We start from the raw sequence: 24,208 nt of genomic DNA, 5'->3' as shown, positions 1-24,208 counted from the left end.
ATATAAAAGGATTATAACTATATACACAAGAACTACGAGTAGCTAGGGAAGCAGAGGTCAGCTAAGCTGCGCTCCACTGTTCTAACGACCGACATGGGCGGTAAGAAGGAACTGAAGGGCAGCTGGGTCGGCAGGGGTATATATCCGGCGCCATAGCAGCGCCTCTCCAGGGGGCGCCCTGCCAACCCACCGAGTGTTGCTAGGGTAAAAATCTTCCGACGAACATGCACGCGGCCTGCACACACCTTACTGGAATGGATATGAGCAAGCACTCGAAGAACAGCATAAGCCAAAGCCGAGGTTTAAATCTTTGGCCCTTACTGTGTCCTATAACAAGAAGCCACACACTGTCCATATATGTACCCTCTATGCAAGGCAGGTAGGCCAATGTAGCCAACGTTTGTAACTGACAAATAAGACACCCGAAGAAATACAAGCTCCAAGTTCTGCATGTAAAGTTTTAGGAGATGTCGCAGCTTTGCTCTAGCTTTTGTTTGTTTAGACTCAGTTTCTGCCTCTCTCACTCATATTGAGTTGTACATTACTCCACCAGTAGTATCATATAAATAAATGCAGCTACCTGCCCAGTCAGCTACTATGCAGCGTAAGAATGGCAAAATTTGGCCACTAATCTCTTGACGTGGACTAGACTGAGCGAAAAATGGAAAGAAAGAAGGAAAAGCAAAGCATACAAATACGTACAGTGCCTGCCACAGCAACTGTTGGTACAATTAAAGACCCTCTACAAGGAAACTAAATTACACCTTTCTGCTTATTTGTTTTGGCATGGCACAGATACCGGGTGTACCTGCATCATATGACTGAGGTATGTAAATGCCGATAGCAAGCATCACGGGCTAGCAAAGCAATTAATAAAAGAGCAGAGCAAAGTGATTGCTCATACCTCCATCCTGTGAATTCATGATATTCAGCGCAAACAACATTGCATTGGAGAACGTGGTAGCCTCTTCCTTGCTTGCAAAGTTCAAGCCGTAGACTTGTCGTGCATCACGCCACTGATGAAAGGTAGGTGTTGCTTGATTGTACTTCAGTCCTTTCACAATTGAATAATTAATCACTACCTGCAATTTGAAATATAGATGAAGGTTACAAATATTCTACTCTCTGACAGGAAAGAAAAGACATGGATCAGTTCAGGTCTATAATGGCAAAATTATATATATATACATACATACATACACACACACACACACACACACACACCCCTTCCAGAACAAGGTTGACAAGTGTGAGTTTTGACATTTACAGACACATACCTGCTGAGGAGATTTAGAATTGTTCAATTCAGTGTCGGGGCACATGGGCTCGACCTGAAAAATCTGTTACCTGCTCATGCCTCCCTCAAAAGCTCCACCATACAGCTGTGCACATGTTGCAGACAGGTGTTTGACTTGGTGCCAGCGGCTGCTGGCACCCGTTGGGGAGCGATCATCCACAGTTGTTAGTGAAGGGGATCAACTGACTCACTGGCACCAAGCCTCCCCCACAACAGGTTACATGTTTAAGCGGATGCCAGAGGCCTGACTTGCTCCTTCTGCATACTCCAAGTTACTACCAGTTTCTCAAATTGGAAATTGTTTTGTCTAGAATTAGATAGGCACAGATTATACCAGAAGACTCAGGGTGTCCATTTCCGCCTGCTGCCTTGCTGCAGGTTCTGTAGCTGCCACTCATGGCTACAGAAATAAGAAGTATTTTTAATACTATAGGGAGAGAAACGCTTACAATGTTTTTTAATCTTTTTGTTGATTTTCATCTTTCTTCTCCTAAAGATGGAGCTGCCAAGTGCTGTGCTCAGAGACAAATTAAAACGATTGGCAACAGTCTAATTAGTAAAGGTTGGTAGTCATACTATGATGGTCTCCATCTTGGCTGACACACCAAGGATTGAACTGGGAACCTCCAAAGCTAAAAGCATGAGCTGCTATAGCTTGAGCTAAATAGTGAAGGATTCCTAATTGACGCCATAATAGCCTCAGGTGCTTTGTGGACTGGGCACAGATGGGGACCTATAATGCACACTCGCCAGCAGGCTACACTGTCACTTTATGACAGGTAATATATAAGGGCCAAAACAAAAATCTTCATCTTGAAGGGCTCACAGTCCAAAGTTACACACAGAGACAGTGCCATGAAAATATCAGTGCGGTTGGCGGAGGTTGTCTCTGTACCAAACAGTTGGGGCTAGGAGAGAGATAAGCCTGAAACTTGGTCCTGGATAAGAACAATTCCAAATGCTGAAGTATTGTAAATCTAGGTCTGAACTTCATAGCTGGCCCTTACAACTGGGGTTGTTTTGACCCTCACTTTACAATAGGCCCAAGCAAGTTCCAGGCTATAATTCTGATTGAAAGCGCACTGACGTCAATGGGAGTTTTTCTTCAATGGGGTTTGGATTAGGGCATATGTGAATCAGCTCCATCACTGAGTGATAAGAAGTGACTTGCAGGAGTAGAAGCGGGCTTGCAGCACACCATTTGGGAGACTATTTTAAGGGCAAGGGGCAGCATGCACAGGGTCGGTGCTACCATTAAGGCGAACTAGGCACTTGCCTAGGGCACCAAGGTTTGGGGGCACCAAAAAGCGGTGCCCCCAATTTTTTATTTTATTTATTTATTTATTTACAGCATTCCTCCCCGAGCGCGCGGTCTCTGCTCCACTTCTCCCGCCTCCGGGGCTTGCAGCACCAAGCCTGGGAGGAGAATTAGAGTGGGGCCGGCGTGCTCAGAGAGGAGGCAGAGCAGAGGTGAGCTGGGGTGCCACAGGGCTCCCCAGGGGGGAGCTCCGTGGGGGGTGTGTGCCTCAGGGTGTGGGGGGGGAAGCTGCTGCGGGGGGGGCGCCTCAGGGCGGAGGGGGGGCAGAGAGCTGCTGCAGGGCTCGGGGGGGCGTACAAGGTGGAAATTTCACCTAGGGCGCGAAACTTCCTTGCACCAGCCCTGACCATGCGTGGAAGTGTTTAGACAGGAATGAGAAAAGATGACCAAGGAAGCAGAAAGCAGAGAAGTTTTGGCAGCCCACTCACCATGAAGGGCTATTGGAAAATAATACTGAGGTGTCAGATAATCAAATAGCCCCCTGAGTGGCTTGTGTAGCAAGGACGTATACAGAAGAAAAACTTTGTGGTAAACCTTTAAGAAGCCTCCCTTCTTACAAGTGTAAGTCAGAGTTCCTGCAACGCTAGCTGCCTGATTCACACACATGCTCTGCTCCCAAAGATTTGTGCCAGTGTTGCAATTACACAAAAACAACAAGGAGACTGGTGGCACTTTAAAGCTAACAGATTTATTTGGGCATAAGTTTTCATGGGTAAAAAACCTCACTTCTTCAGATGCATGAAGTGAAAATTACAGATGCAGGCATTATATAACAACACATTATCTGTTAGTCTTTAAGATGCCCTCAACTCCTTGTTGTTTTTGTGGATACAGACTAACACAGTCACCCCCCCGATACTTGTTGCAATTACAGGCATGAATTCTGTAAGTGAAAACTTTGCCCACAAAAAGGAAAGTTGCCCTTTCGAAAACATGGCTCTATTAACCTGAAATATTCAACTCATTAGTGCTTGGCAGGTGTGCTGTGTACAAGGGGAGACATCTAATTCTGTTGACTGAGTAAGGGGCAGGATTGGGGCCTAACTGGCCTAGCTGCAGGTCACAGACATGCATTCACCTCCGAGACCTCCAGAGATTTTAAATCTCTTAACTCCATCTCCAGCCTTATCTACTTCAGTAATTAACAATATACGGTATATCCAATGAACAGGCAAGCCTATTGATTTGTCTCTTCTGTGTTCAGAACAATAATGTCAAATATAAGCAGAAAGGTCTGTTCTAAACCCTTCTTCTGCATCATCACCTTTTGCAGTGACAATTCACTCCAGGCTTAACTATGGCACAAAATGTGAGCCAGACATCCGTATATCTCCAAGTTTGAAAGAAGAAGTACAGTAGCTTGGAGTTCAGGAGACACAAATCCAAATAATATTAACAGCAGGATTAATTAGCTAATGATTTACAGTTCTTTGGAGATAGAAAGTGCTATGTTCATATTAGGTATTCTTCTTTATCCGCCTGCATTCTCAGGTACATAGGGCATTCACCAGTTTCTGCCATTTATATTGGCCTTCTGCTGGTCTGTTCAGGCTTCTGAGTGTCATGTTGATGGATTTGGCTTCTCTCTCTGTTCTGCACAATGTTTCTCTGTGTTGCCCTGTTTTCTCTTCCCAGGTGGTGTCCATGTTCTCACCTGACAGGGAAATTGATGGCATCTTTAACGGTATCCTCAGTGTAACCACTGTTGTCTTCTTATAAAGTTTGATGCTTTAGGTAGGTTTGCTCTACTCAGAATTTCTGATGTTCAAGAAATTTGTTTAATGGACTCTGAAAATATTCCACAGTTATTTACTTTGGAATGAGTGATCTTATCATGAATTTCTGTTGTAGATTTACATGATCCATAAAGGAGGACAGATATGAAGCTGGTTTAAAGAATCGTATTTTTGTATCAGTGCCAATCATGCTACCTTTCCATAATTCCAAGTTTATTAAAGTTGTATGCTGCTTTTACTATTCATTGCTTGACACACAGCATGGTGTCGCCATTGTTGCACATCTCACTCCCTACATAGGTAAAATGACTGACTTCTTGTGCTTCTCCATACTCTGATGGTTGCTTTTGGGACACTGATAGCCATATATTTGGCTTCCCCTTGTTAATAAACAAAATTGTTTTGTTACGTTTGCCAAAAGCTGGATTTTTTTCTTACATTAAGAAATATGTAGTACTAAGCAGGACAAATGTCATCAGCAAAAATAAGATCATCCAATACACTTGTCCATACAATTCCTCGGCTGTCTTCTGCCATTACACAGTCAATGACCAATGCAAAACAATGGGGACATAATATACCCTTGCCTTACTGCAGTTGTCACTACAAACCACTGACTGATTTTGTCACCACCTCTAACTGCACATTCTGCATTATTGTAGAAATCCATGATAATTCTAAATTATTTTTGTTGGAATTCCATGACATGCCATAATTTTCCAAAAAGACTCGGTGTATACTGTCAAAAGCCTTCTGAAAGATCTGTAAAATTTATCACAAGAGTACATTCCACTCCATACTTTGTTCTATATAATATATTTGGGAACAACAATGTGATCTCAGTGGTCTCAAACCTGCTTGCCCCTCTCTAAATTGGAGATCTTTGTTTCTTTATATGTTCTAGGATGACGTTACACTAAAAGCAATGTGATTCCTCTCCAATTATTGGAATAGGTAAGGTCACCCTTCTTTAGCGATTTTACTATGGCCTCTCTTCCTTTGGGTTAGGGTCTTTTCTTCATTCCATATTCTATCTAAAAACACAAGGAAAATCTGGAGGGCTGTTTCGTCACTTGCTTTAACCATTTCTCCAGCTATGTCATCCTCTCCAGCTGCTTTCTCATTTTTGAGTTTACTGATGTCAAGCTCTAATGCAAACTCATCATCGTGTATTTCAGGAGTTTTGCTTGTTCTTGGTCTATTTAAAACAACCTAAAAATGTTCTGTTTGTCTTTTCCTTTGCTCTTCTTCTGCACTAACAGTATTTTCATTTGCATAAGACCTCCAGTGCTGCTGAAGTTTCCTGTTGGCTTTTTAACTGTTTTATACCAGGTTGTAAGGTCACCTCTTTGGCTAGCATCTTCAGCCTCGACATTTTCTGTCCATGTGCCTTTTTCTCCCTTCTAGCACTCCTCCTTTTTACCTCTTTCTGTAAAGCTCTGTATTCTTCTTGCCACTTGCTTCTCTTCACACATCTTAGCATTCATGTGTTTTTTCTTTTTATTACTTCTCTTTTTTCATTTTTGCCCAAGCAGCATTCTTCCCTTTAGATTTTGTTATTATTAGGACTGTCTTTGTGCTTTCTGGATGACATACTCTAATGTTTTCCCACAGAGTATCACTCTCTTGGTTTTCTTTAGCTGATTCCATTAGAACACTTAATTGGTTCTTCAGTTCAAGCTGAAAAGCACTTTTTGTGTTTGGATCTTTCAGCTGTGTCACTTCTTTCTAACCTTCTTCATCTTCTTTAACTTGATCTTCAATTTAGCAACACAAAGATTATGGGTACTACCTATGTTTCCCTGTACACACGAGCTGCAAATCTTTTTCAAAACGCAAAAATGATCTATCTGGTTCATTGTAAGTATTTGGTATTATTAGATTATTATTAATAACTAATTAGATTATTAATATTTATGTTTAATTAGTTTCTGAAATTTTTTTCTCCATTTTGAGTCAAAAGTGGTTTTGATTTTTTTTAAATCAATTTAACAGATGGATGACTCATCACTCTAAGAACTTTGACCTTACAGTGGATGAAAAAAAAATTGGCTGAAGAACATTAGACAAGTAGTGAATGTATAAGCACGGTACCTGCTTTCCACACATTTCCATTACCATTTTAGGATGGCACAAGCCTGCCAAAATAAATATTTAACAGACATCTGATAATTATATATAGAATTTACATAAAATAAAATGTAAATGTTTTTTAATCCAAAGACAAGTATTAGTGGCTAACTAATGATACAATCATTGCTTTCTTAATACTGTTTCCACTGTACCCAGATACTGGAAATTAGCCTAAAATGAGACTTTCCTTGTTAGCTCTAGACCACATCCTTTGTGTTCTATGGACTTGGTGCTTACTGAATGGTTCAAGAACGAGTATCAGCTGAAAATCATGATTAAACTTACACTTTAATGACCATGGGTACAATTCTGATCTCACACTATTTTGTCACCACAGACTTCACTGGAGAAACTCCTGATTCACAGTTGTGCGACATCAGAAACAGGACGCATAGCCATTTTGGGTGATCTTTCAGACAGATATCTATGGGTGGCTGTTGTGTTTTTTAAAATTTCATATTTATCACTACAGATAATGCTAGACAACTACAGAAAGACCAGAATGAAAGCTGTTACATTAAGAGTTTAACATCAATACTGTCCCTTTATAAGGTGGAGGATCTGGAGCTCTCATAGTAGATATTCTATAATTCCTATCACAGCAGCATTTTCAGACTGGCACACAGGACTCATCACAGGGATTTTTATTTGAAAAACTTATCTAAATAGAGGAAAAATAGGCAATTATGCCTTGCCGTCTTCTTTTTCTTCTTTAATAAGAATCCTTTTTTCCCAAATACTTAAGTGATGTGTGCCTTAGAAATATATGCCTGACCTAGATTATTAGCTCTCTGGAGCAGGGACTGTCTTTTTGTTCTGTTTGTACAGCACCTAGCACAATGGGGTTCTGGTCGATGACTAGGTTTGCTAAACACTATTGTAATACAAATACGGTATATCCAACAAAGAACCAATAATTAAAACAAACAACCCCACCCTATCAAAAGCCCCCTGCTAGTCATTTAGAATGCTCAAAGAATCGGATCTGGGATCCAGGATCTTGCACCTCTGTTCCCCATTCACAACCAGCTCATGTGTTTAGTGAATGAAGTCTGTTGTGGTCACAAGGCTGCTCCGTTGACTATGGGATATAAATTAGCAGTATCAGTCCAGTTCTGCAAAACCACAATTAACTGCCACTAGATGGCAGACACAGCATGGGGCTGGAGCAATGCCTGAATCACACAGAGACAGAACTACTTGCTCATCCTACAGACGATCCCTCTGAGCTAAGACAAGGGAATATAGGGAAGTTTGCATGGATAAGGCCCATGGTGAAATGGGTCTGTAGAGAGCAAAAGGGGTCTTATGTCTGGGCTAACAAGCCAGTATTTTTCACATTTACCAATTTAAAAACAAAAACAAACAAACAAAAAAACCCACACTTTTCAACCATCTCTGAAGAACTTAAGCCAGGGAGGCAGAGCCAGAGCCTTTGAAGAAATGTTTGGGAAGACTGGCGTGTGGCTCTCTCTACTCTCAGCAGTCTGTCCCCTTCATCTGGAGAGAGTCTTTGGTTTTCAGGGGCAGGACTGTACAAACCTGAAGAGCACTGAAAGGTGTGGAGCATTTGGTGACTAACATAATTCAAGATAAAAACTGCAAAAAGCCACTCTAATAAATGATTTACCAATGCAGATAAACTCTTCAGTTTGCGTATCAGCGTACTTAATCCCATGTGGGCTGAAGAATTCAGAATGCTGCCTTCACTTTGGGGGTTTAACCACTTCACGTGGAGGAGACACAGAATCCTGAACCCTCTTGCCCATATTAACTCTTGGAATACTGCCACTTTTCAGGCTGCCAGCAAAACCAATGTGCAGAATAAAGGTGGGCAAACTTTTTGGCCAAAAGGGCCATATCGATGTTGTGAAACTGTATGGAGGGCCGGGTAGGGAAAGCTGTGCCTCCCCAAACAGCCTGGCCCCTGCCCCCGATCCAACCCTCCCCCCCACTTCCCACCCCTGCCCCCTATCCACCTCTGCCCCATCCAACCCCCACTGCTCCCTGTCCCCTGACCAACTCCTCCCGGGACCCCCACCCTAACCGCCCCCCCTGTGATCCAACCCCCTAGCCAACCCCCCATGCTCCCTGTCCCCTGACTGCCCTGACCCCTATCCACACCCCCACCCCCTGACTGCCCCCGGAACCTCCTGCCACGTATCCAGTTCCCGCCCCCACCCACACCCTTACCATGCCCGCTCAGAGCAGCAGGAGCTTGCAGCCCCGCCGCCCGGCTAGAACCAGTCACACCGCCCTGCTGCCCAGCAGGAGCAGCGGGCCAGAGCACTGGTGCTGCAGTGTGCTGAGGCTGCAGAGGAGAGGCCGGGGGCTGACCTCCCCGTCTAGGAGCTCACGGGCAGGACGGTCCCGCGGGTTGTAGTTTGCCCAGCTCTGGTGTAGAAGAATAAGTATACAACCTGTCCTCATGCTCCAAAGTGTGGCCTCTTTTAAAAGGAAAAGGAAAGGACGTGGATGAGTTTAATTTTGCCTCCTTAGTCAGTAGTTTCAGAATAAAGCAAATACAGGACTGCTTTGTCTCTTGATGAAAGAATGAAGGCAGAGTAGAATCCGCTGTAGATGGTGCTTAGATCATAAGGCTAATTGTGAAATGGAAAGTTAGATGCTTCAAAGTAGCAAATAAAATAAATACAAACATTTTCCAGTGTTCGGAAGATAGCTTTGATAAAATTTCTAGGGGAAGTTTCCTCTAGAGCTACATAGGTCAGAACCTAGGATTTTCCACACTAGAGGAGACCAATGGTCCACCTGGAGTAGTTTTTATCTCCAACAATGGCCAGCAGCAGCTGTGCAACAGGAAAGTGCAAGGAATCTTGCAGAAAACAGCGATGGATTAATCTGCCCACCAGAAAGGGTTCTTCTCTCTAACTCCCAGTAGTTAGACTTTAACTTCAGGCCTAAAGCATGATGATTTTGATCCCTCTGAAAACCCCTTTTCCCCTGTAGACGGGTCACTCATTGGCCAGCGTGGCCCTATCACGGCTAGGCATGGTGTAGAAGCCTCTGGCACACCCTATCAATGGCCACTCTGGGCCTGAAGTAGTTTACCCTTCTCACAACTCAGCCCTCCCAACAAGTTGTTTATAGGGCCCCACCCTTTCCAGGATAACAAACAGTCCTAGGAGCTTATGTCAGATCTTCAGCCTCAACCTGAGCTCAGTAGTCTTTGCCCCCTTACAGGGGCCAAATGCAGGAGGGATTTACATTCCTTCTGTGGGAACCCCGACACTCCCTCTCCTCTGTGTTCCAATTTCGGAACCCTGTACTACTAAGCTGATACATTCTCCTTCCTCAGACTCACTGCTGATTCCCTGGGCCACTTCCTGTCTTCAAGGTTGTGGCTGGTGCAGCATCCTCCACAGACACTCTGACAGCAGCCCCTCTCTGCCTGAGCTGCAGCCTTTTATTCCACCTGCTGCTGGTTATATAATTAGCTGCAGGTGAGGAAGTAGCTGCTTTGTCCATTAACCCTATTGTAGCTGTTGCAGCACAGGATCCGTACACCCCATCACACATCCCTTTTAATATTTACTGTTGAAACACCAGCTAATCATATCATCTACATAAATGTCCAGTCCTGTTTTGAATCCTGCTAAGCTCTTGTCCTCAATGACATCTTGTGGCAATGAGTTCCACAGCTTAATTCTGAATTGTATGAAAAAAATATTTTTATATCCATATTATAATTTGCCATCTTTCAATGCCACCATTGCTTTTCATGATGGCCAGGAATGTCTTACTGTTACCTTGTTCTCCCTTTGTTTGTTGTATCCATCTGTTGTGTTTTGTATCATGCTTAGATTGTAAGCTCCTTGGGGCAGGCTTGTCTTTTTGTTATGGATGTGTACAACGCCAGGAACAGGGGGCCCTGTCTATCACTGGGATCTGGGCATTACATAATAATAATGCACGGACATTTCCTTTCAACTTGATGCTTGTGGCTCTTGCAATGTTTCCCCAGATTGGCACCAACTGCACATACTCTAAAATTCAGAGGGTTAAAGCCTAATAACCTCAGAATGGCTAATACCTCCACAGAGCAGGCCAAATTTAGTCCTGCTGCAAGCAGGCCCAGGCCCCCACAACTTCAATAAAAAAGAGGTACCCCACCTCTGGAGGGGGGAGGCAGGGAGGGATAGCTCATTAGTTTGACCATTGGCCTGCTAAACCCAGAGTTGTGAGTTCAATCCTGGAGGGGGCCATTTAGGGATCTGGGCAAAAATCTGTCTGGGGATTGGGCCTACCTTGAGCAAGGGGTTGGACTAGATGACCTCCTGAGGTCCCTTCCAACCCTGATATTCTATGATTCAACACCAGGGATGAATCTGACCCAACATTTTCAAAAATGTGCCAAATTTATACCACAAGAATGCTGTCAGGGTACAAACTCCAATTCTGGCCTAACTTTGCAGTGGTCAATTCTGAAAGTACCATCTTCTCCAAGGTCCCATTTTTATATTAATTTTTTAGCTCAGGACTTTATGTAAATCCTCCAGACTAGTGTGATTCACTTTTGACTTGTCTTGTCTATTTCTTCAAGCACAGCCCTGCCACATGCATCTCAATAACTAGCTCCTCCTGAGACCGTATGACTTGATATTAAATTCCTCACTTAAAAATCACTCAATCGTACCTCTGAATTAAACTAAAAGCAGCTGACTTCTGCAGACAAATATTTAAGACAAATGACTAACACAATGGAAGTGGTTAAAGCGCTGGTGACCACAGCTTGAAAAGTGCCTCAGCCTGTACTGCTGCTGCTTTTTTGGGGTTGCTGATCATGTTGGTATGAGTGTACACGGATACGTGTGTCTGTGCAGGGGAAACAGATGAATTCATTTGCACTATGTCGGTAATAAGTACTTAAACACTGCAGCTGAGGAAGAGAGACAGACACAGTGGAGCGCGCGAATGAGACCTATAAAATGGTCTGATGACCACTTCCAGATGTTAAATTTACATTTGATCACACTCATCTTAAAAACCACATTAGTGGGATGGAATCTTTTTGGGGAGTTTTTCAGTGGTAGCTAAGTAGAGAAAATGACAAACAGAGATAGAAAGGTAAGGAGAATAAGGACTAAGTTATAAATATCATTAAACGAAAACTAGGAAAAGGGCCAGAAGAAAAAGCAGCTAGAGAAAGACAAGAAAAAGAAAACCTACATGCAGCAGAAGATGCAGCAGGAGACAGAGAATGCAAATTAAAAACATAAGATTCAGAGAGATCTAGAGTAAGGAGAAAATTAAACAGAAGACATTAAAAGCAGACAAAGGTCATGTCATGTAGATTAAACTAATCACTCTCTATCTCATCCTGCCAATCAGTATGCAATACAAGTTTAAATTGACCTTGTGCGGCAATACTGTGCTAGGGATTTTGAGCCAGATCCTCAGTTGGTATAAAATTGACATAGCTCCAGTGATTTCATTTTATGTCAATTTACACTATTTGAGGATCTGGCCATTTTCAGAAAACATGCTTTGCTAGCTAAATACACCTCTACCCCGATATAATGCTGTCCTCAAGAGCCAAAAAATCTTACTGTGTTATAGGTGAAACTGCATTATATCAAACTTGCTTTGATCTGCTGGTGTGCGCAGCCCCGCCCCCCTCCGGAGCACTGCTTTACCACGTTATATCTGAATTCGTGTTATATCGGCTCACGTTATATCGGAGTAGAGGTGTAGTTAATTTTAACAAACCCTCACTTTTCAATGGGACTTACTGAAGTCAGTATGAGTGTGCATGAGTTGGTTTAAACAGAGAACAATATGCACTGGATGTCATTTGTTGTTGTTAAATGCAACTATTTAGCAAATCTTGGTTGCAGCAATAAATCATTACAGAAAATGGGATATTAGAGCTGGGACTGATGTGAAGTAGTTTAAATTCTGAATCTGAAAAACTCTGAAATGATCTTTTAAGTACCAGTCTTATCTCTAAGTTTATGTTATGTCCAATGAATTTGTGATAATACATTTTTTTGTAATCATCTTTAAATGAGTATTTTCTCTAATACCTTTTTATTTTCTGAAGAGATTTTAACCTAGTTTCAGGTAGCTTCACAATTATTTTTTTTATCATCAAACACCTGAAAACCTCCACTCAGTAGAGACATATGGATTTTATCTTCTTACATATGTTTCGTCCTGAATTCAGACATTTTCAGTGATGACCTCTGTTTGCATGAAGTAAATAAGCAGGCAATGACATCTGCAATCCAATTCAGAGGTTAAAGCTAATGAACTGACATTTAAAACACCACTGCCAAGACTTACAATTTAACTCTCAAATCTGTCCTACATTTAAATTGTTATAATCTGATTAAGAAAGCCCTCTGGGTTACAAATAAGTAGTTTAAAAAAAAAAAAAAAAGCCATCACCCAATTGCTGAAAAATTTGTATGCAAAAACCAAAAGCGGTTATTTATGTTGGGCCCATGTAAAAAAAGGATTTGTGCTTCCTTTACTGGGCTAGGTACTAGAAGTTCATTAATATGCACTCTTTCGCAATCATCCTGACATCAGTCAATGATACCAAAGCATAAACAAAGATATCTGATCTTGTTACTAACTAAACACAGCAACTTTACATATTTCAGGTCTATTCAAAATGCAAGATTCAAATTTTATGTATATTTATAACGTCTTTGCTGACCAGAAAAAGATAAAAATAGAGATGAACAAATATTTTAAACAGTTTCAGAAGTACACTGTAAATAGTTGAAAACCAACATACTATATTTTCCAAAAATTATTTGGGTTTCCCTTTGAAAAACACAAAGGCAATGGGTGCATCAGATTGTCTAATATTAAATACTAATTAGCACATATGTAGCACTTCCCATCCACAAATTGCTTCTCAAAGCAGAGCAGTAAGCATCATTATGTTTTATTAAAGGCAGAAACTGAGACAGAGAAGTTAAGTGACATGCCCTAGATCACACGAGTGAATGACAGGGCTAGGACTCCTGACTCCCAGGCCCTTGTTCTAAAATGTAAAGTGGGACTAATTCATTGATTTAACAATTTACAGAATCATGCGAATTGTTCACTTGAATGTGAATATTACATTTAAAATGAGACATCTATTTATAGGTCCTGGGAACAAATGCCTTCACACTTCAAGCTGTCACACCTGACACTCCTGCTGACAGTTCCCCCCTATTACACAGGACAGCCATTGACTAGGGAGCAGAGTCTGAACTCAGTTTTGATGGTGTAAATCCCACATAGCTCCATTTATGCCATTGTAAATGAGATCAGAATATGTGCTTAGATTTTTTAAATGCAAAATGAGAACTTAGTTACTCATCATGAGAAGGCAGGAGTCGCAGGGAGAGTGAATGATCTCTTATTTGCCAGGAACACTAGAAGTTTGTACCATGGATGGAGCAGTAAAGAGCAGCTGGGGAGTACCAGGGAGCAAAGCCTTCAGCAGAAAATAGTGATAATAAAATGGAGCTGAAAACACACAAAATCTTCTATGAGATTTCTCTCTCACGTAAAGGACATATAACAAGCTATAATAAATAGAGGTACAGTCCTGGATCAAGAAATCACACAGGACACAGCTTTATGGAGCAGAGTATAAATGTATATACATTTAGTAGGAGTAGGATCAATTATATAACTGATTACATCTTCAGAGATCAAAGGATAATGTACAGGACACAAAAGACAGTTACTCACTTGTTGATCTTGTAGTTTAACTCCAACTACTCTAAAGGTGTTACTGGCAGTGTTGTGGTATATGTTGATTCTGCTGAATCCCTGCTGTCCAGGCTTTATTGGCACCCATTTCTTACTGGTATCATCATAGACCATAACTGAAGCCCGGGCTTGGCAAATACTCTGTTCGCTGGAGAACAAAAGTAACACAACCATAAAATACAATAAATGTGTGGTTTATTGCAAACTATTCTGAGGAAAACACAATTATCAAATACATTTAAACCATATATTGCATGTCTGGTCTATTAACCCTCAGAAGGCTGGCATTTTGCATGGTGCCTGCCAAATTAATGTTTTAATGGTTAAATGTGTGTGTAAACACATACACACTCTTCAGTGTGTTACTTTTCTTGAATTTATTCTTTTTTAATCTTGCACACCAATACTAGGACCTAAGTGGAAACTTAATTCACGAATACTTTAAGAAAGGGAACCAAAAGCATTAATGCTCCATTTAATTTGCACTGTTGACAAGTGAGGCCTTTCATATCTGCTGTTACAATTATTACATTGTAGCTCATTGGCAGATTACCTGGAGTAAAGCTTAGACACAGTTTAAACTGGAAGCAAGTGGACCCTCAAACCAAAAGCCCTGTTAGGTAAACTGAAGAAATCAATTACACTAATCCAGCTACTGTCTGTAATACTCAGAACTTGATGATGCATTTAGAAGTCCCAAAATACACTGTAGAAGATGCACAGGTTCTTTAAAAAACAGTTTTACTTCAGCTTACTAGCAAAGAAGGAAAGATCAAGGGGCTGGGGAGATGCAGTTTAATTACTGACATAATCATCTTTCAGAAGTAGCCCAAAATGTTAAGAAATACAAGATTACATTAAAGAAAATCAGAATATCTGGATTCACGTATTTCAGTTATCTTCAACCTGAGCTAAAGATGTGAACAGCAATTTTAAATAAATGTAGATAATGACAACATGAATTCTGGAGTATTCTGGGGGAACTGTGATTGGAAGATTTCCCCATCTAAAGCAATATAATAGAGGTTGCTTTTTTCCCAAACTTCATCTAAAGTTTTTTATATTTTTTAGCAGTAGCAGTGGTGCTGGAACAATTTTTGTGTGTGTGGGGGGGTGCTGACAGCCATTGGACCAAACTGTAAACCCTGTATATGATGGAAACCACTTCAAGCCAAATAGTGCGGCAGCACCCCCATCACCCCTAGTTCCAGCACCTATGAGTACCTAGTGTGCATTTGCAGTTTCAAGCGACAAAAATATCTTGTTAAAGTGCATAATCATTATACGGTAGTTACTATAAATGTTTATTTTTGTTCTGTAATTTCACATGAATATTATTTACCACCCGCTGAAATTTATTCTTGGAATAGAAGCTAAGACAAATGGTGCATTCCCCCAGATAACTGTAAAAAATACATCTTCCATATGTAACAGATATCATTGGGTATATAGCTGAGGTCACACAAACAAAGAACATAATACTCAACATCCCTCACTGACATTTTTGGACTGTCAACCAGTATTTCAACTATTGCTACCCTGAATTCCCAGCAGTTGCAGACACTAGAACTACTCTCACGAGAAATGGGTAAATGCTCAAAATTTCTGTGAGCTAAGATCTGGGCCCTCATCCTGCACATAACAGTAGGCTTGCATGAGTAAGCAGTGCAGGATCAGGCCTATGGTCTTTTAAAAATATAAATGAAATTGTTATGGTTTATGTCCAGCATAAGGCCCTGCGAGCCCTGGCCCAGCAGTGGTCCAGGTCTTCAGTGGCATTTCAGTGGGGGGGGGGAGGAGAGGCCTTCAGTGCAGCCAAAGACTCAGAGCAACTGAAGGGCACCCCGCCGCTGAAAAGCCGCCAAAGACCCAGACTGCTGCCGGGTGAGTACAAGCGCTGCAGCTCCCCCGCTTTGCCCCAGGCCCCCTGAATCCTCTGGGTGGTCCTGGTTTAGGGTGGAGAGACGGTAAAGCATTTTCAAGTATCCAAGGAAAAGTGGTAACACTTAAGAACTGTCTCGTTAATCTTTAAAAAACCAAGGAAAGAAACAAACAATAACCAGAAAAATCTCCAGTCTTCTCTTGTGCCATCAAGGTAGAGAGAGAGAGATTCATTGTTGTCATTTCTACCTGTGAGATATGCTCAGACGTGATGCTGATAAGTATGATAGTCAGAGACAGTGTCAGACAGCATGCCCTATATTGGCAGACAATCCATTAATTATCCCAAAGCTAAGAAATCCAGAATAGGCTATTACTACTTCAGAGCATGAAAATCGGTAGGTTGCGTTACTGGAGCGTATAGGAGAAGTAGCTTGCACAGTCTGAAATATTATTACTAGTATTCTTTATGTATGTACTTTAGGTCTTATAAGGGATATGCCCATGTCCATCCACCTGTTGTTGTCTTGTTATATGGGACAGGGAATGGTTTTTCATTATAGTAGGATGGGGCCGAAATCCTTTAGAGCCTTTAAGTGCAACAACAACTTGATCAAACCTCTTGGCAGAGTAATCATAAAACATCAGTTGTTTGAAAGGTTTTTCTGAAAAGCCCAATTCAACTTCTGATGTTCACAGGGGAGGATAGTTCATGCTACAAAATGGAGCTCATGGTCCTGTCCCCTCCCCCCCACTTTCTCATTATAATGCATATGTTTGTTTATAAAAAAACCCAAATAGCTGTTTGATTAACTACAGGCCAAACTAAGACAGGGCTGAGTACCTGCTGATCATAAGCGACTATACCTAGAGTCAGTGAAAGTTTAGGACATCAAGAACAGGCTGCCAAATGCTGTGTCCTCCATGATGTCTGTTGCACATCTGCACCCTTATTCATATTGATGAGAGCTGGTCAGAGAAATTTTGACCAAACCATATTTCATTCAAATTAAAATGCTTTGCAAAATCAAGTCTATTTTACTGGAATTTCCTTTTGGAAGAAAACCAGGGAAAAAAAGTTCAGACAATACTGAAAGGTCCTGTTTTGATATTTTCAGATTGAAAATGTTTTATTTCTTTTGAATGAGTTCTCATTTTGAAATTTTGTACTACAATATATACTATCATATAATAAATGCAACATTTTAAGAAGTCAAAATCAAAACATTGTGCTCAACGAAAAACGATTTTTTAAAAATTTTCCTTCATAAAGAATTGATCAATTTTTGGTTTTCATTCTGATTTGAAATGAAGCTAAATTTCAAAATTGCAAAATGTTTCATGAACTGGAACTCCTGCCCTCCACACAGCTCTAATATTGACAAAACCCCAAAATGTAGCACTATTCTTTTTAAAGGAGGCGAGTGCATTACAGCAGCATTTCCCCAAGTCAGTTTTAGTAGCTGAGGCATTTTAATTAACTCTCCTATAGTACAAAATATCAGGCACAATTCCTGCTTCCCCCAAAGTCAATGGGAGTTTTTAACCATTAACTTCAATAGGAATAGAATCAGGTCCATTACTTGGCCTCCAGTGAAATAAAAGAAAGCAACATAAAAGACACACAATGCAAGGAAAATCACTCCTTGCAAAATCCTTCCTTACTTGCAAACCCTCTTGTCCCTCCCAGGACCTGATTCTAGCCTACAGCCCAACACCTTGAACTAAGGAGCCTAAATTCTATTTTCTCACTTTACCCCTGCAGCTGCTATAGTAACTTCCCACCAAATATGTCATAAAGTGTCCGATCTAATGTCCATTGAAATCAAAGGGAGTCTTTTTACCGATCTGAATGGGAACTGGAAAGGGTTATTACACTGTTTTATATCTAAACCAGATAACGATATGAGCTACCAGGGAAGTTTTCCCCGCTATATTTCTCGGCCATAAATCGTTAATGCTGTGAGGCAGGGGAATGCACTGTAGGCATACGGTAACACTTTATATCATATGACTGTGAATAGCCTATGTTCCCTCTCTCAGAACAGTATGGATCATATCAGCACTTGTATTTAGTCATGGTTTAACAACCCACAACCATAAATTTCCTGATGCATCTAAAAAAAAAAAAAAAAAAGATTACTGAGAATAGATATTTTGTAGCAGATCCATTATGCTATTTCATTACACATAACACTCAAAATGTAATTACAGTAATTTCTATATTGATTTTGTAATTATATTACATTGCATCAACATGCAAGGTGTTCGACTCCACTGTTGCCAGCCTGGATTTCCATTATAGTCAAGTGAACATGAGGAGGCTAAAAACATGGGCCTAATTTAGTGTTGCCAACTAATTGCACAAAACCAAACACCCTTGCACCGTCCCACCCTGCCTTGAGGCCCCAGCTCTGCCCCATCCCTTCTCTGATGCCATACCCCCACTCACTCCAGCCCTCTCTCTCTCTCACTCTCTCACTGGGTGGAGGTATGGGGTTTGGGGTACAGGAGGGGGCTCTGGGCTAGGGCCAAGGGGTTTGGAGAGCAGGCTCAGGGCTGGGGGTTTGGATGCGGGAAGAGGTTTGGGGTGTGGGCTCCAGGAGTTTGGGGGGGGCGAGAGGGTGGTTCTGGCCTGGGACAGGGGGTTGAGGTGCAGGAGTGGGTTCAGGGTGTGGGCTCCACCCGGGTGGCAGTTACCTCAGGCAGCTCCTGGTCAGCAGTGCAGTGGGGCTAAAACAGGCTTCCTGCATGCCCTGGCTCTGCACTGCTCCCGGAAGAGGCCGCCGTGTCCGGCCCCTAGGCAGAGGCACAGCCAGACAGCTCTGCATTGTGCGCGCTGCTCATGCCCGCAGGTGCTGCCCCCGCAGTTCCTGTTGGCCACGGTTTCTGGCCAATGGGAGCTGTGGAGCTGGTGCTGGGACAGCTTGTGCTGCTCCTCTGATCACCCTGTGCCTAGAGACTGCAGGGACATGCCAGCCGCTTCCAGGACCTGTGTGGAGCTAGGTCAGACAGGGAGCCTGCCTTAGCCCCGCTGCGCTGCTAACCAGACTTAACAGTGCTGCTGAATGGAGCTGCCAGGACCCCTTTTCGATCAGGTGTTCCAGTCAAAAACCAGACACCTGTCAACCCGAGCCTCATTACAAAGCAGTACATGCTTAAGAGACCACCGACTTTTACACCATAGTAACAGCAAATTCAATATGTTACCACACATCATGTCCTGACTAGTTTTGTACAGTTGTGTGATTAACCCAATAAAAATGGCCAATTCCTGTTCTGAATTTTCTTCTTCCCTTCTTAGAGCTCTCACACACATTTTAAGGCTTCCCATACACTGGGATATAATTTTGGACCAGACTAGAGACATCCTATTAAAATGGTCTTTTCCCACTGAGATGCCAGTTTGAACCCGAATGGTAATATCCATAGTTAGCCATTCCTAAAACTATTTCCTTCCAAGTGCAGTATGCCTCTGACATGACAAAGCTCTGTAACAGGACTACTAGCTTACTTAAAAGTTAAACCAAATGCATTCATCTGCATAGCAGATGCTAGTAGACCCCACTGTGTATAAAGCAGCATGGCCATTCATTGACCTATCTACTTAGATTCTTCAGTGATGTCCACCATTGAGGTCTCTGAGTCTCACAGTCTTCTTGATCTACTGCACTGCAGCTTTTCTCCCTCCGCTGGAATTTACCTGCCTACTTGTCAACACTTTTTATTTATTTATTTGCAAGTGAAATGATAGATCTGATGAACACCAGTAAATTCCACATTTATTTACAAAAAAATTGGTCAATCTCCCTACATTTATGGCTATGTCCAATAGTGTTTGTTGCTAAAAACACCCTCCTTTTTGTTTAAAAGTTTTTTCATTTGGTCATTTCATTTTGTTGTAATGTTAGAACCATATTTACAATGAGCTGTCTGGTGGTTGACTGCTCTGGTTAGCTTAACAAAGAGAAGGTTATGGGGTGACTTTGTTACAGTTTGTAAGTATCTATGTGGGGAACAAATATTTGGGAATGGGCTCTTCAATCTAGCAGAGAAAGATATAATGTGAAACAATGGTTGGAAGTTGAAGTTAGAGAAATTCAAACTGGAAATAAAGTGTACATTTTTGACAGTGAGGGTAATTAACCATTGGAACAATTTACCGAAGATCACGATGGATTCTCCATCACTGACAATTTTTATATCAAGTTTGAATGTTTTTCTAGAAGACCTGCTCTAGGAATAATTTTGGGGAAGTTCTATGGCCTGTGTTATACAGGAAGTCAGACTAGATGATCACAATGGTTCCCTCTAGCCTTGAAATCTATGAATCAATGAGTTAAGATATAATTTCTTCCTGGATAGTTTGGCTTCCCTGAAAACTGACACATGTAGTCTGGAACATTCAAAGATAAATGCTCATTTACCAGCGCTGTCAGCATCTTACCTACTATAGGATATGTGATAAGCTTCCAGGGTTGCTGTGGAAGACAAAGGAGTTGTTTTGGAAGGTCCTGATCCTGTTAGGTGCTAACAGTCCTCTACCACCAGTGATATCAGAGGATACAGAGCACCTTTGATGAAGTGCTGGTCCACAGAGAAGCCTTTGGAAAGGATCTGAGCTAACCTTCCATACAGGAGAGGGGATATGCAGACATGGATGAGACCCTCCACGCATGGATCTCATTAAAGTACTTATTATTAGGGGGCTAGATTTTGAGATCTTTACTCACATATAGCAGCTTCTTACTACACAAGAAATATTGACTTCAACTGGATTATTTGTTCACTAAGGTTCTATATTTTACAGTTAAGGGCACCAAAAGTTAATTCAATAAAGTCGGCCAAGGACATTGCAGGAAACTGCCATATCTGTCACACTATTCGACATGAGTAAGGGTATCAGAATGTGGCCTAAATTTATTTAAAATCTGAGTATTTTTGTGTAAGTAAAGCAACCATGGAATATATTTGCAAAGCTACTTTAGAAAATATATCTCAGACATATATTTATCTTCAACATATTTAAAGTATTGTACCATGGGAAAGAACAAGAGAATTTTAGATCATTCAAGGCATGTAGCTGGGGCAGTAATAAAATTGTTTAAATGGCATGATTGTTTGCAGGGGTGGCTCCAGGCCCCAGCATGCCAAGCACATGCTTGGGGCGCCATGTTGTGGGGGGCGCTCTGCCAGTCGCCGGGAGGGCAGCAGGCAGGGTGCCTTCAGTGGCATGCCTGCGGAGGGTCCGCTGGTCCCGTGGCTCCGGTGGACCTCCCGCAGGAGTGTCTGCGGGAGGTCCACCGGAGCCGCAAGACCGGCGACCGGCAGAGCACCTCATGCGGCATGCCACCGTGCTCAGGGAGGCAAAATGTCTAGAGTCGTCCCTGATCATTTGATTGATATGTAACATTAATGAAACCCACTGGACAGATTTTATTGATGTCCTGGCTTTAATTGTTAGTTTGCATTCTGGCTGTTGTAGAATTACCCTCCATAATATAAAAAAAGCAATAATTCAGAAAACATTTATGGTAGCATGAATGCATGTGAAATATTGCTCTTTTTTATGCAAGCTGAAAAATAAAATGTTCTGTTGATTCACAGGGAAGAACTTTTAAAGGCAAATGAGATTTTCTGCTATGTACACAATTCTTTAGGGAGAAGTCATCCCACTGTATTCTATGTAGCTCTGCCCTACAGTTGTAGTAGGGGTGGTGGGTTTTTTTTTTAAATGAAGATCCATAATTTACTATGAACTGAGCGGAGACAATCAAATGCATTTCTCTGAAGGGCCACGGCCAGATATAAACACTTCCTTCTGAGAAAAGTGCTGAAGTATTCTACTGTAATGGTCTAAAACACTGCAGCTTACAGTATAGGTACTGCAGTGTATTGGGCCATTACTGTACAATACTGTACCGAGGGACTTACTGGCCGCCGCTTCCAGCAGCTCCCATTGGCCCGGAGCGGCGATCCATGGCCAGTGGGAGCTGTGATTGGCCAGACCTGTGGATGGGACAGGTAAATACACTGGCCCAGCCCGCAAGGGGCTTTCCCTACACAAGCAGTGCCCCTTGTTTGAGGAAACTCTGGCCTAGTTCGATGTCATGAATTAGGGCTTGCAGCTAAGCCTGGAACCAACTAGCTCCACCTACCTAGTGAGGAACAGAGGACTGAGAGCTGAATGAGAGTTGGCTTGCAGCAGAATCACCTGATTGGCCAGGCCACCCAATTGGCTGGAAGAACCAAGAGGCATGCTCTGAAGCCCAGCAGCGGTATTAGGCCAATGGCAGCTCAAAGTATTCACCCCGGTTCCATTAGCTCCTTTGCCTGCTTGTTCCCAGGCTCACTCCAGCCCTGCTCCTGCCTTGTTCCAGCTCCACTCTTGTCCTGGACCCAGTCTTTCCCCTGCTTTGCCACACTCCAGATAACCTGGCTTTAAACCTTGTCTCTGACTTCAGCCCTTACCCTTGGCTCTGGCATCTGACCTGTGACTCCAACTCTGACCCTGGACTCCTATTCCTGACTGATGACTCTTGAACCAAATCACTAGGCCCGACTCCCCATGTTCCGGTCAATGACACTGAAGTCAGAACGTTTGCACAAAGTGATTGAATTAACAGCACAGAGAAGTTAAATTCCCACTGGATTACTAGGTCAATTATCAGCAGCATGAGAGCTGCAACCCCAACCTCCTCTTAGGCCAGCTAGCTCAAATTTAAAGCACCACCTAACTTGAGGTAGAGAACTGTGAAAGGAAGTTGGGTAGAGTAAGCATCTTTGTTGGATGGAAATAAGGGAAAAACCACAGGAAAAATTAGAGACAATGCTTTATTGTAAGGGACATTTTAGGCGAACACCATTTCCCCTAGCACATCATGGATTTTTCTCTTAAGTGTATATTTCTACTGCCCTCAGATATACAATGGAATTATTATAACCTTCTATTTAATGTTTAAAATGGTACTTACTATCAGTTTTAATACGTTTCAATAAATCTTAAAATCAAGGATGGGAGATCACCCTAAGGGACAAATCAAAGAAATAAGGGATGATCCCTTAAAATAAGGGATGAATGGTCACCTGAGAGTCAAGTTAGAGGCAACACTTAATTTACCTTAAGTTAATACCGCAGCGAAGATGAGCCCTTTGATTATAAGCTCTTCAGTGTAGAGACTGTCTCTTATTATACATTAGTACAGTGTCTAGCACAATGGAGCCCTGTTCTTGGTTGGCGCCTAGACACTCCCATAAGAAAGATGATGAATAACAATCACAACCCACGTCTCTTGACTTCCAGTTCAGTGCCCTATCGAATGGGCCATATCCTCTATAGCAGCAGTTAGAACGATGTTCATTGTAAAGGTTACCAAAGATAATGTAAGCCATACTAGAGCTGTGACGAAAGAGAATGTAAAATGCTTATGTGGAGAACGAGGGAGATACATGTATTATTTTTTATGAATATCAGTTGCACTTCAATTTACCTGTTTGATATTTTCCTGCACGACTGCATGGAATTAAGAGAGGCTGTTAGAGGGAAACAAAGAGGAAATGAAATTATGAGAGAGCTACGGTATTTTAAGGGAACACTAAGGGAACTACAAAATTGGAAATGCCCATTTGCTGGGCTCCAGCTAGGATAGCAGGTTTACCTTTCCCATGCTGGAACCTAAGATTAAAGGAACACTAAACCATTAAAGACACCAGCATAGAGAGAAAGGGAGGCGAGTAGGCAGCAGATGCTGGAGCTGCATCTTTCTTTGAGACAATGAGAGAATGCTGCAGGGATGTCTGTCTCCCCAAGATCAGAAGTAGGATTGTGTGGAACTTACCCAGAGCTTGCAAACAAAGAATACAGTTAGGCAAGACCAGGTGGACAGGACTTCTGTTGTTTTAGCCCCTTTCTCTGCTTGCTGTGTTCCTTTGGGTTAATAAATAATCCTTTGTTTTGAAGAAGCTGTTTTGAGTCTCTTTAATCAGCAACTGCTCAGAGGCTCTCAGGTGCCAAACCCAGTTGGGCCTGTCATGCTACACAGGGGAGCTGCAGCCCAGAGATCCAGTTTAAGAACACTGGGGCCAGGACATTCCACCCAGGAGGCG

The 24,208-nt window shown here is 42.1% G+C and overlaps 1 protein-coding gene across 4 annotated transcripts in view; it reads right to left on the bottom strand.

Moving 5' to 3' along the window:
- Positions 1–24,208, bottom strand: part of EVL (Enah/Vasp-like) — a 247,198-nt gene that overhangs the window by 117,538 nt on the left and 105,452 nt on the right. For 3 of the 4 annotated variants that reach the window (XM_075065681.1, XM_075065679.1, XM_075065680.1), the window contains exons 2-3: positions 14,201–14,369; positions 905–1,082 (exon numbers count right to left, since the gene is read on the bottom strand). In XM_075065681.1, the coding sequence (XP_074921782.1) occupies positions 905–1,082; positions 14,201–14,369 (347 nt within the window). The remainder of the gene's footprint in view (positions 1–904; positions 1,083–14,200; positions 14,370–24,208) is intronic. The other variant, XM_075065682.1, reaches the window with a different exon arrangement.

The sequence above is a fragment of the Chelonoidis abingdonii genome, chromosome 4 (genome assembly GCF_003597395.2).
Source record: "Chelonoidis abingdonii isolate Lonesome George chromosome 4, CheloAbing_2.0, whole genome shotgun sequence".
In the NCBI taxonomy this organism is placed as follows: Eukaryota; Metazoa; Chordata; order Testudines; family Testudinidae; genus Chelonoidis; species Chelonoidis abingdonii.
This window is presented reverse-complemented; position numbering and strand designations above follow the sequence as displayed.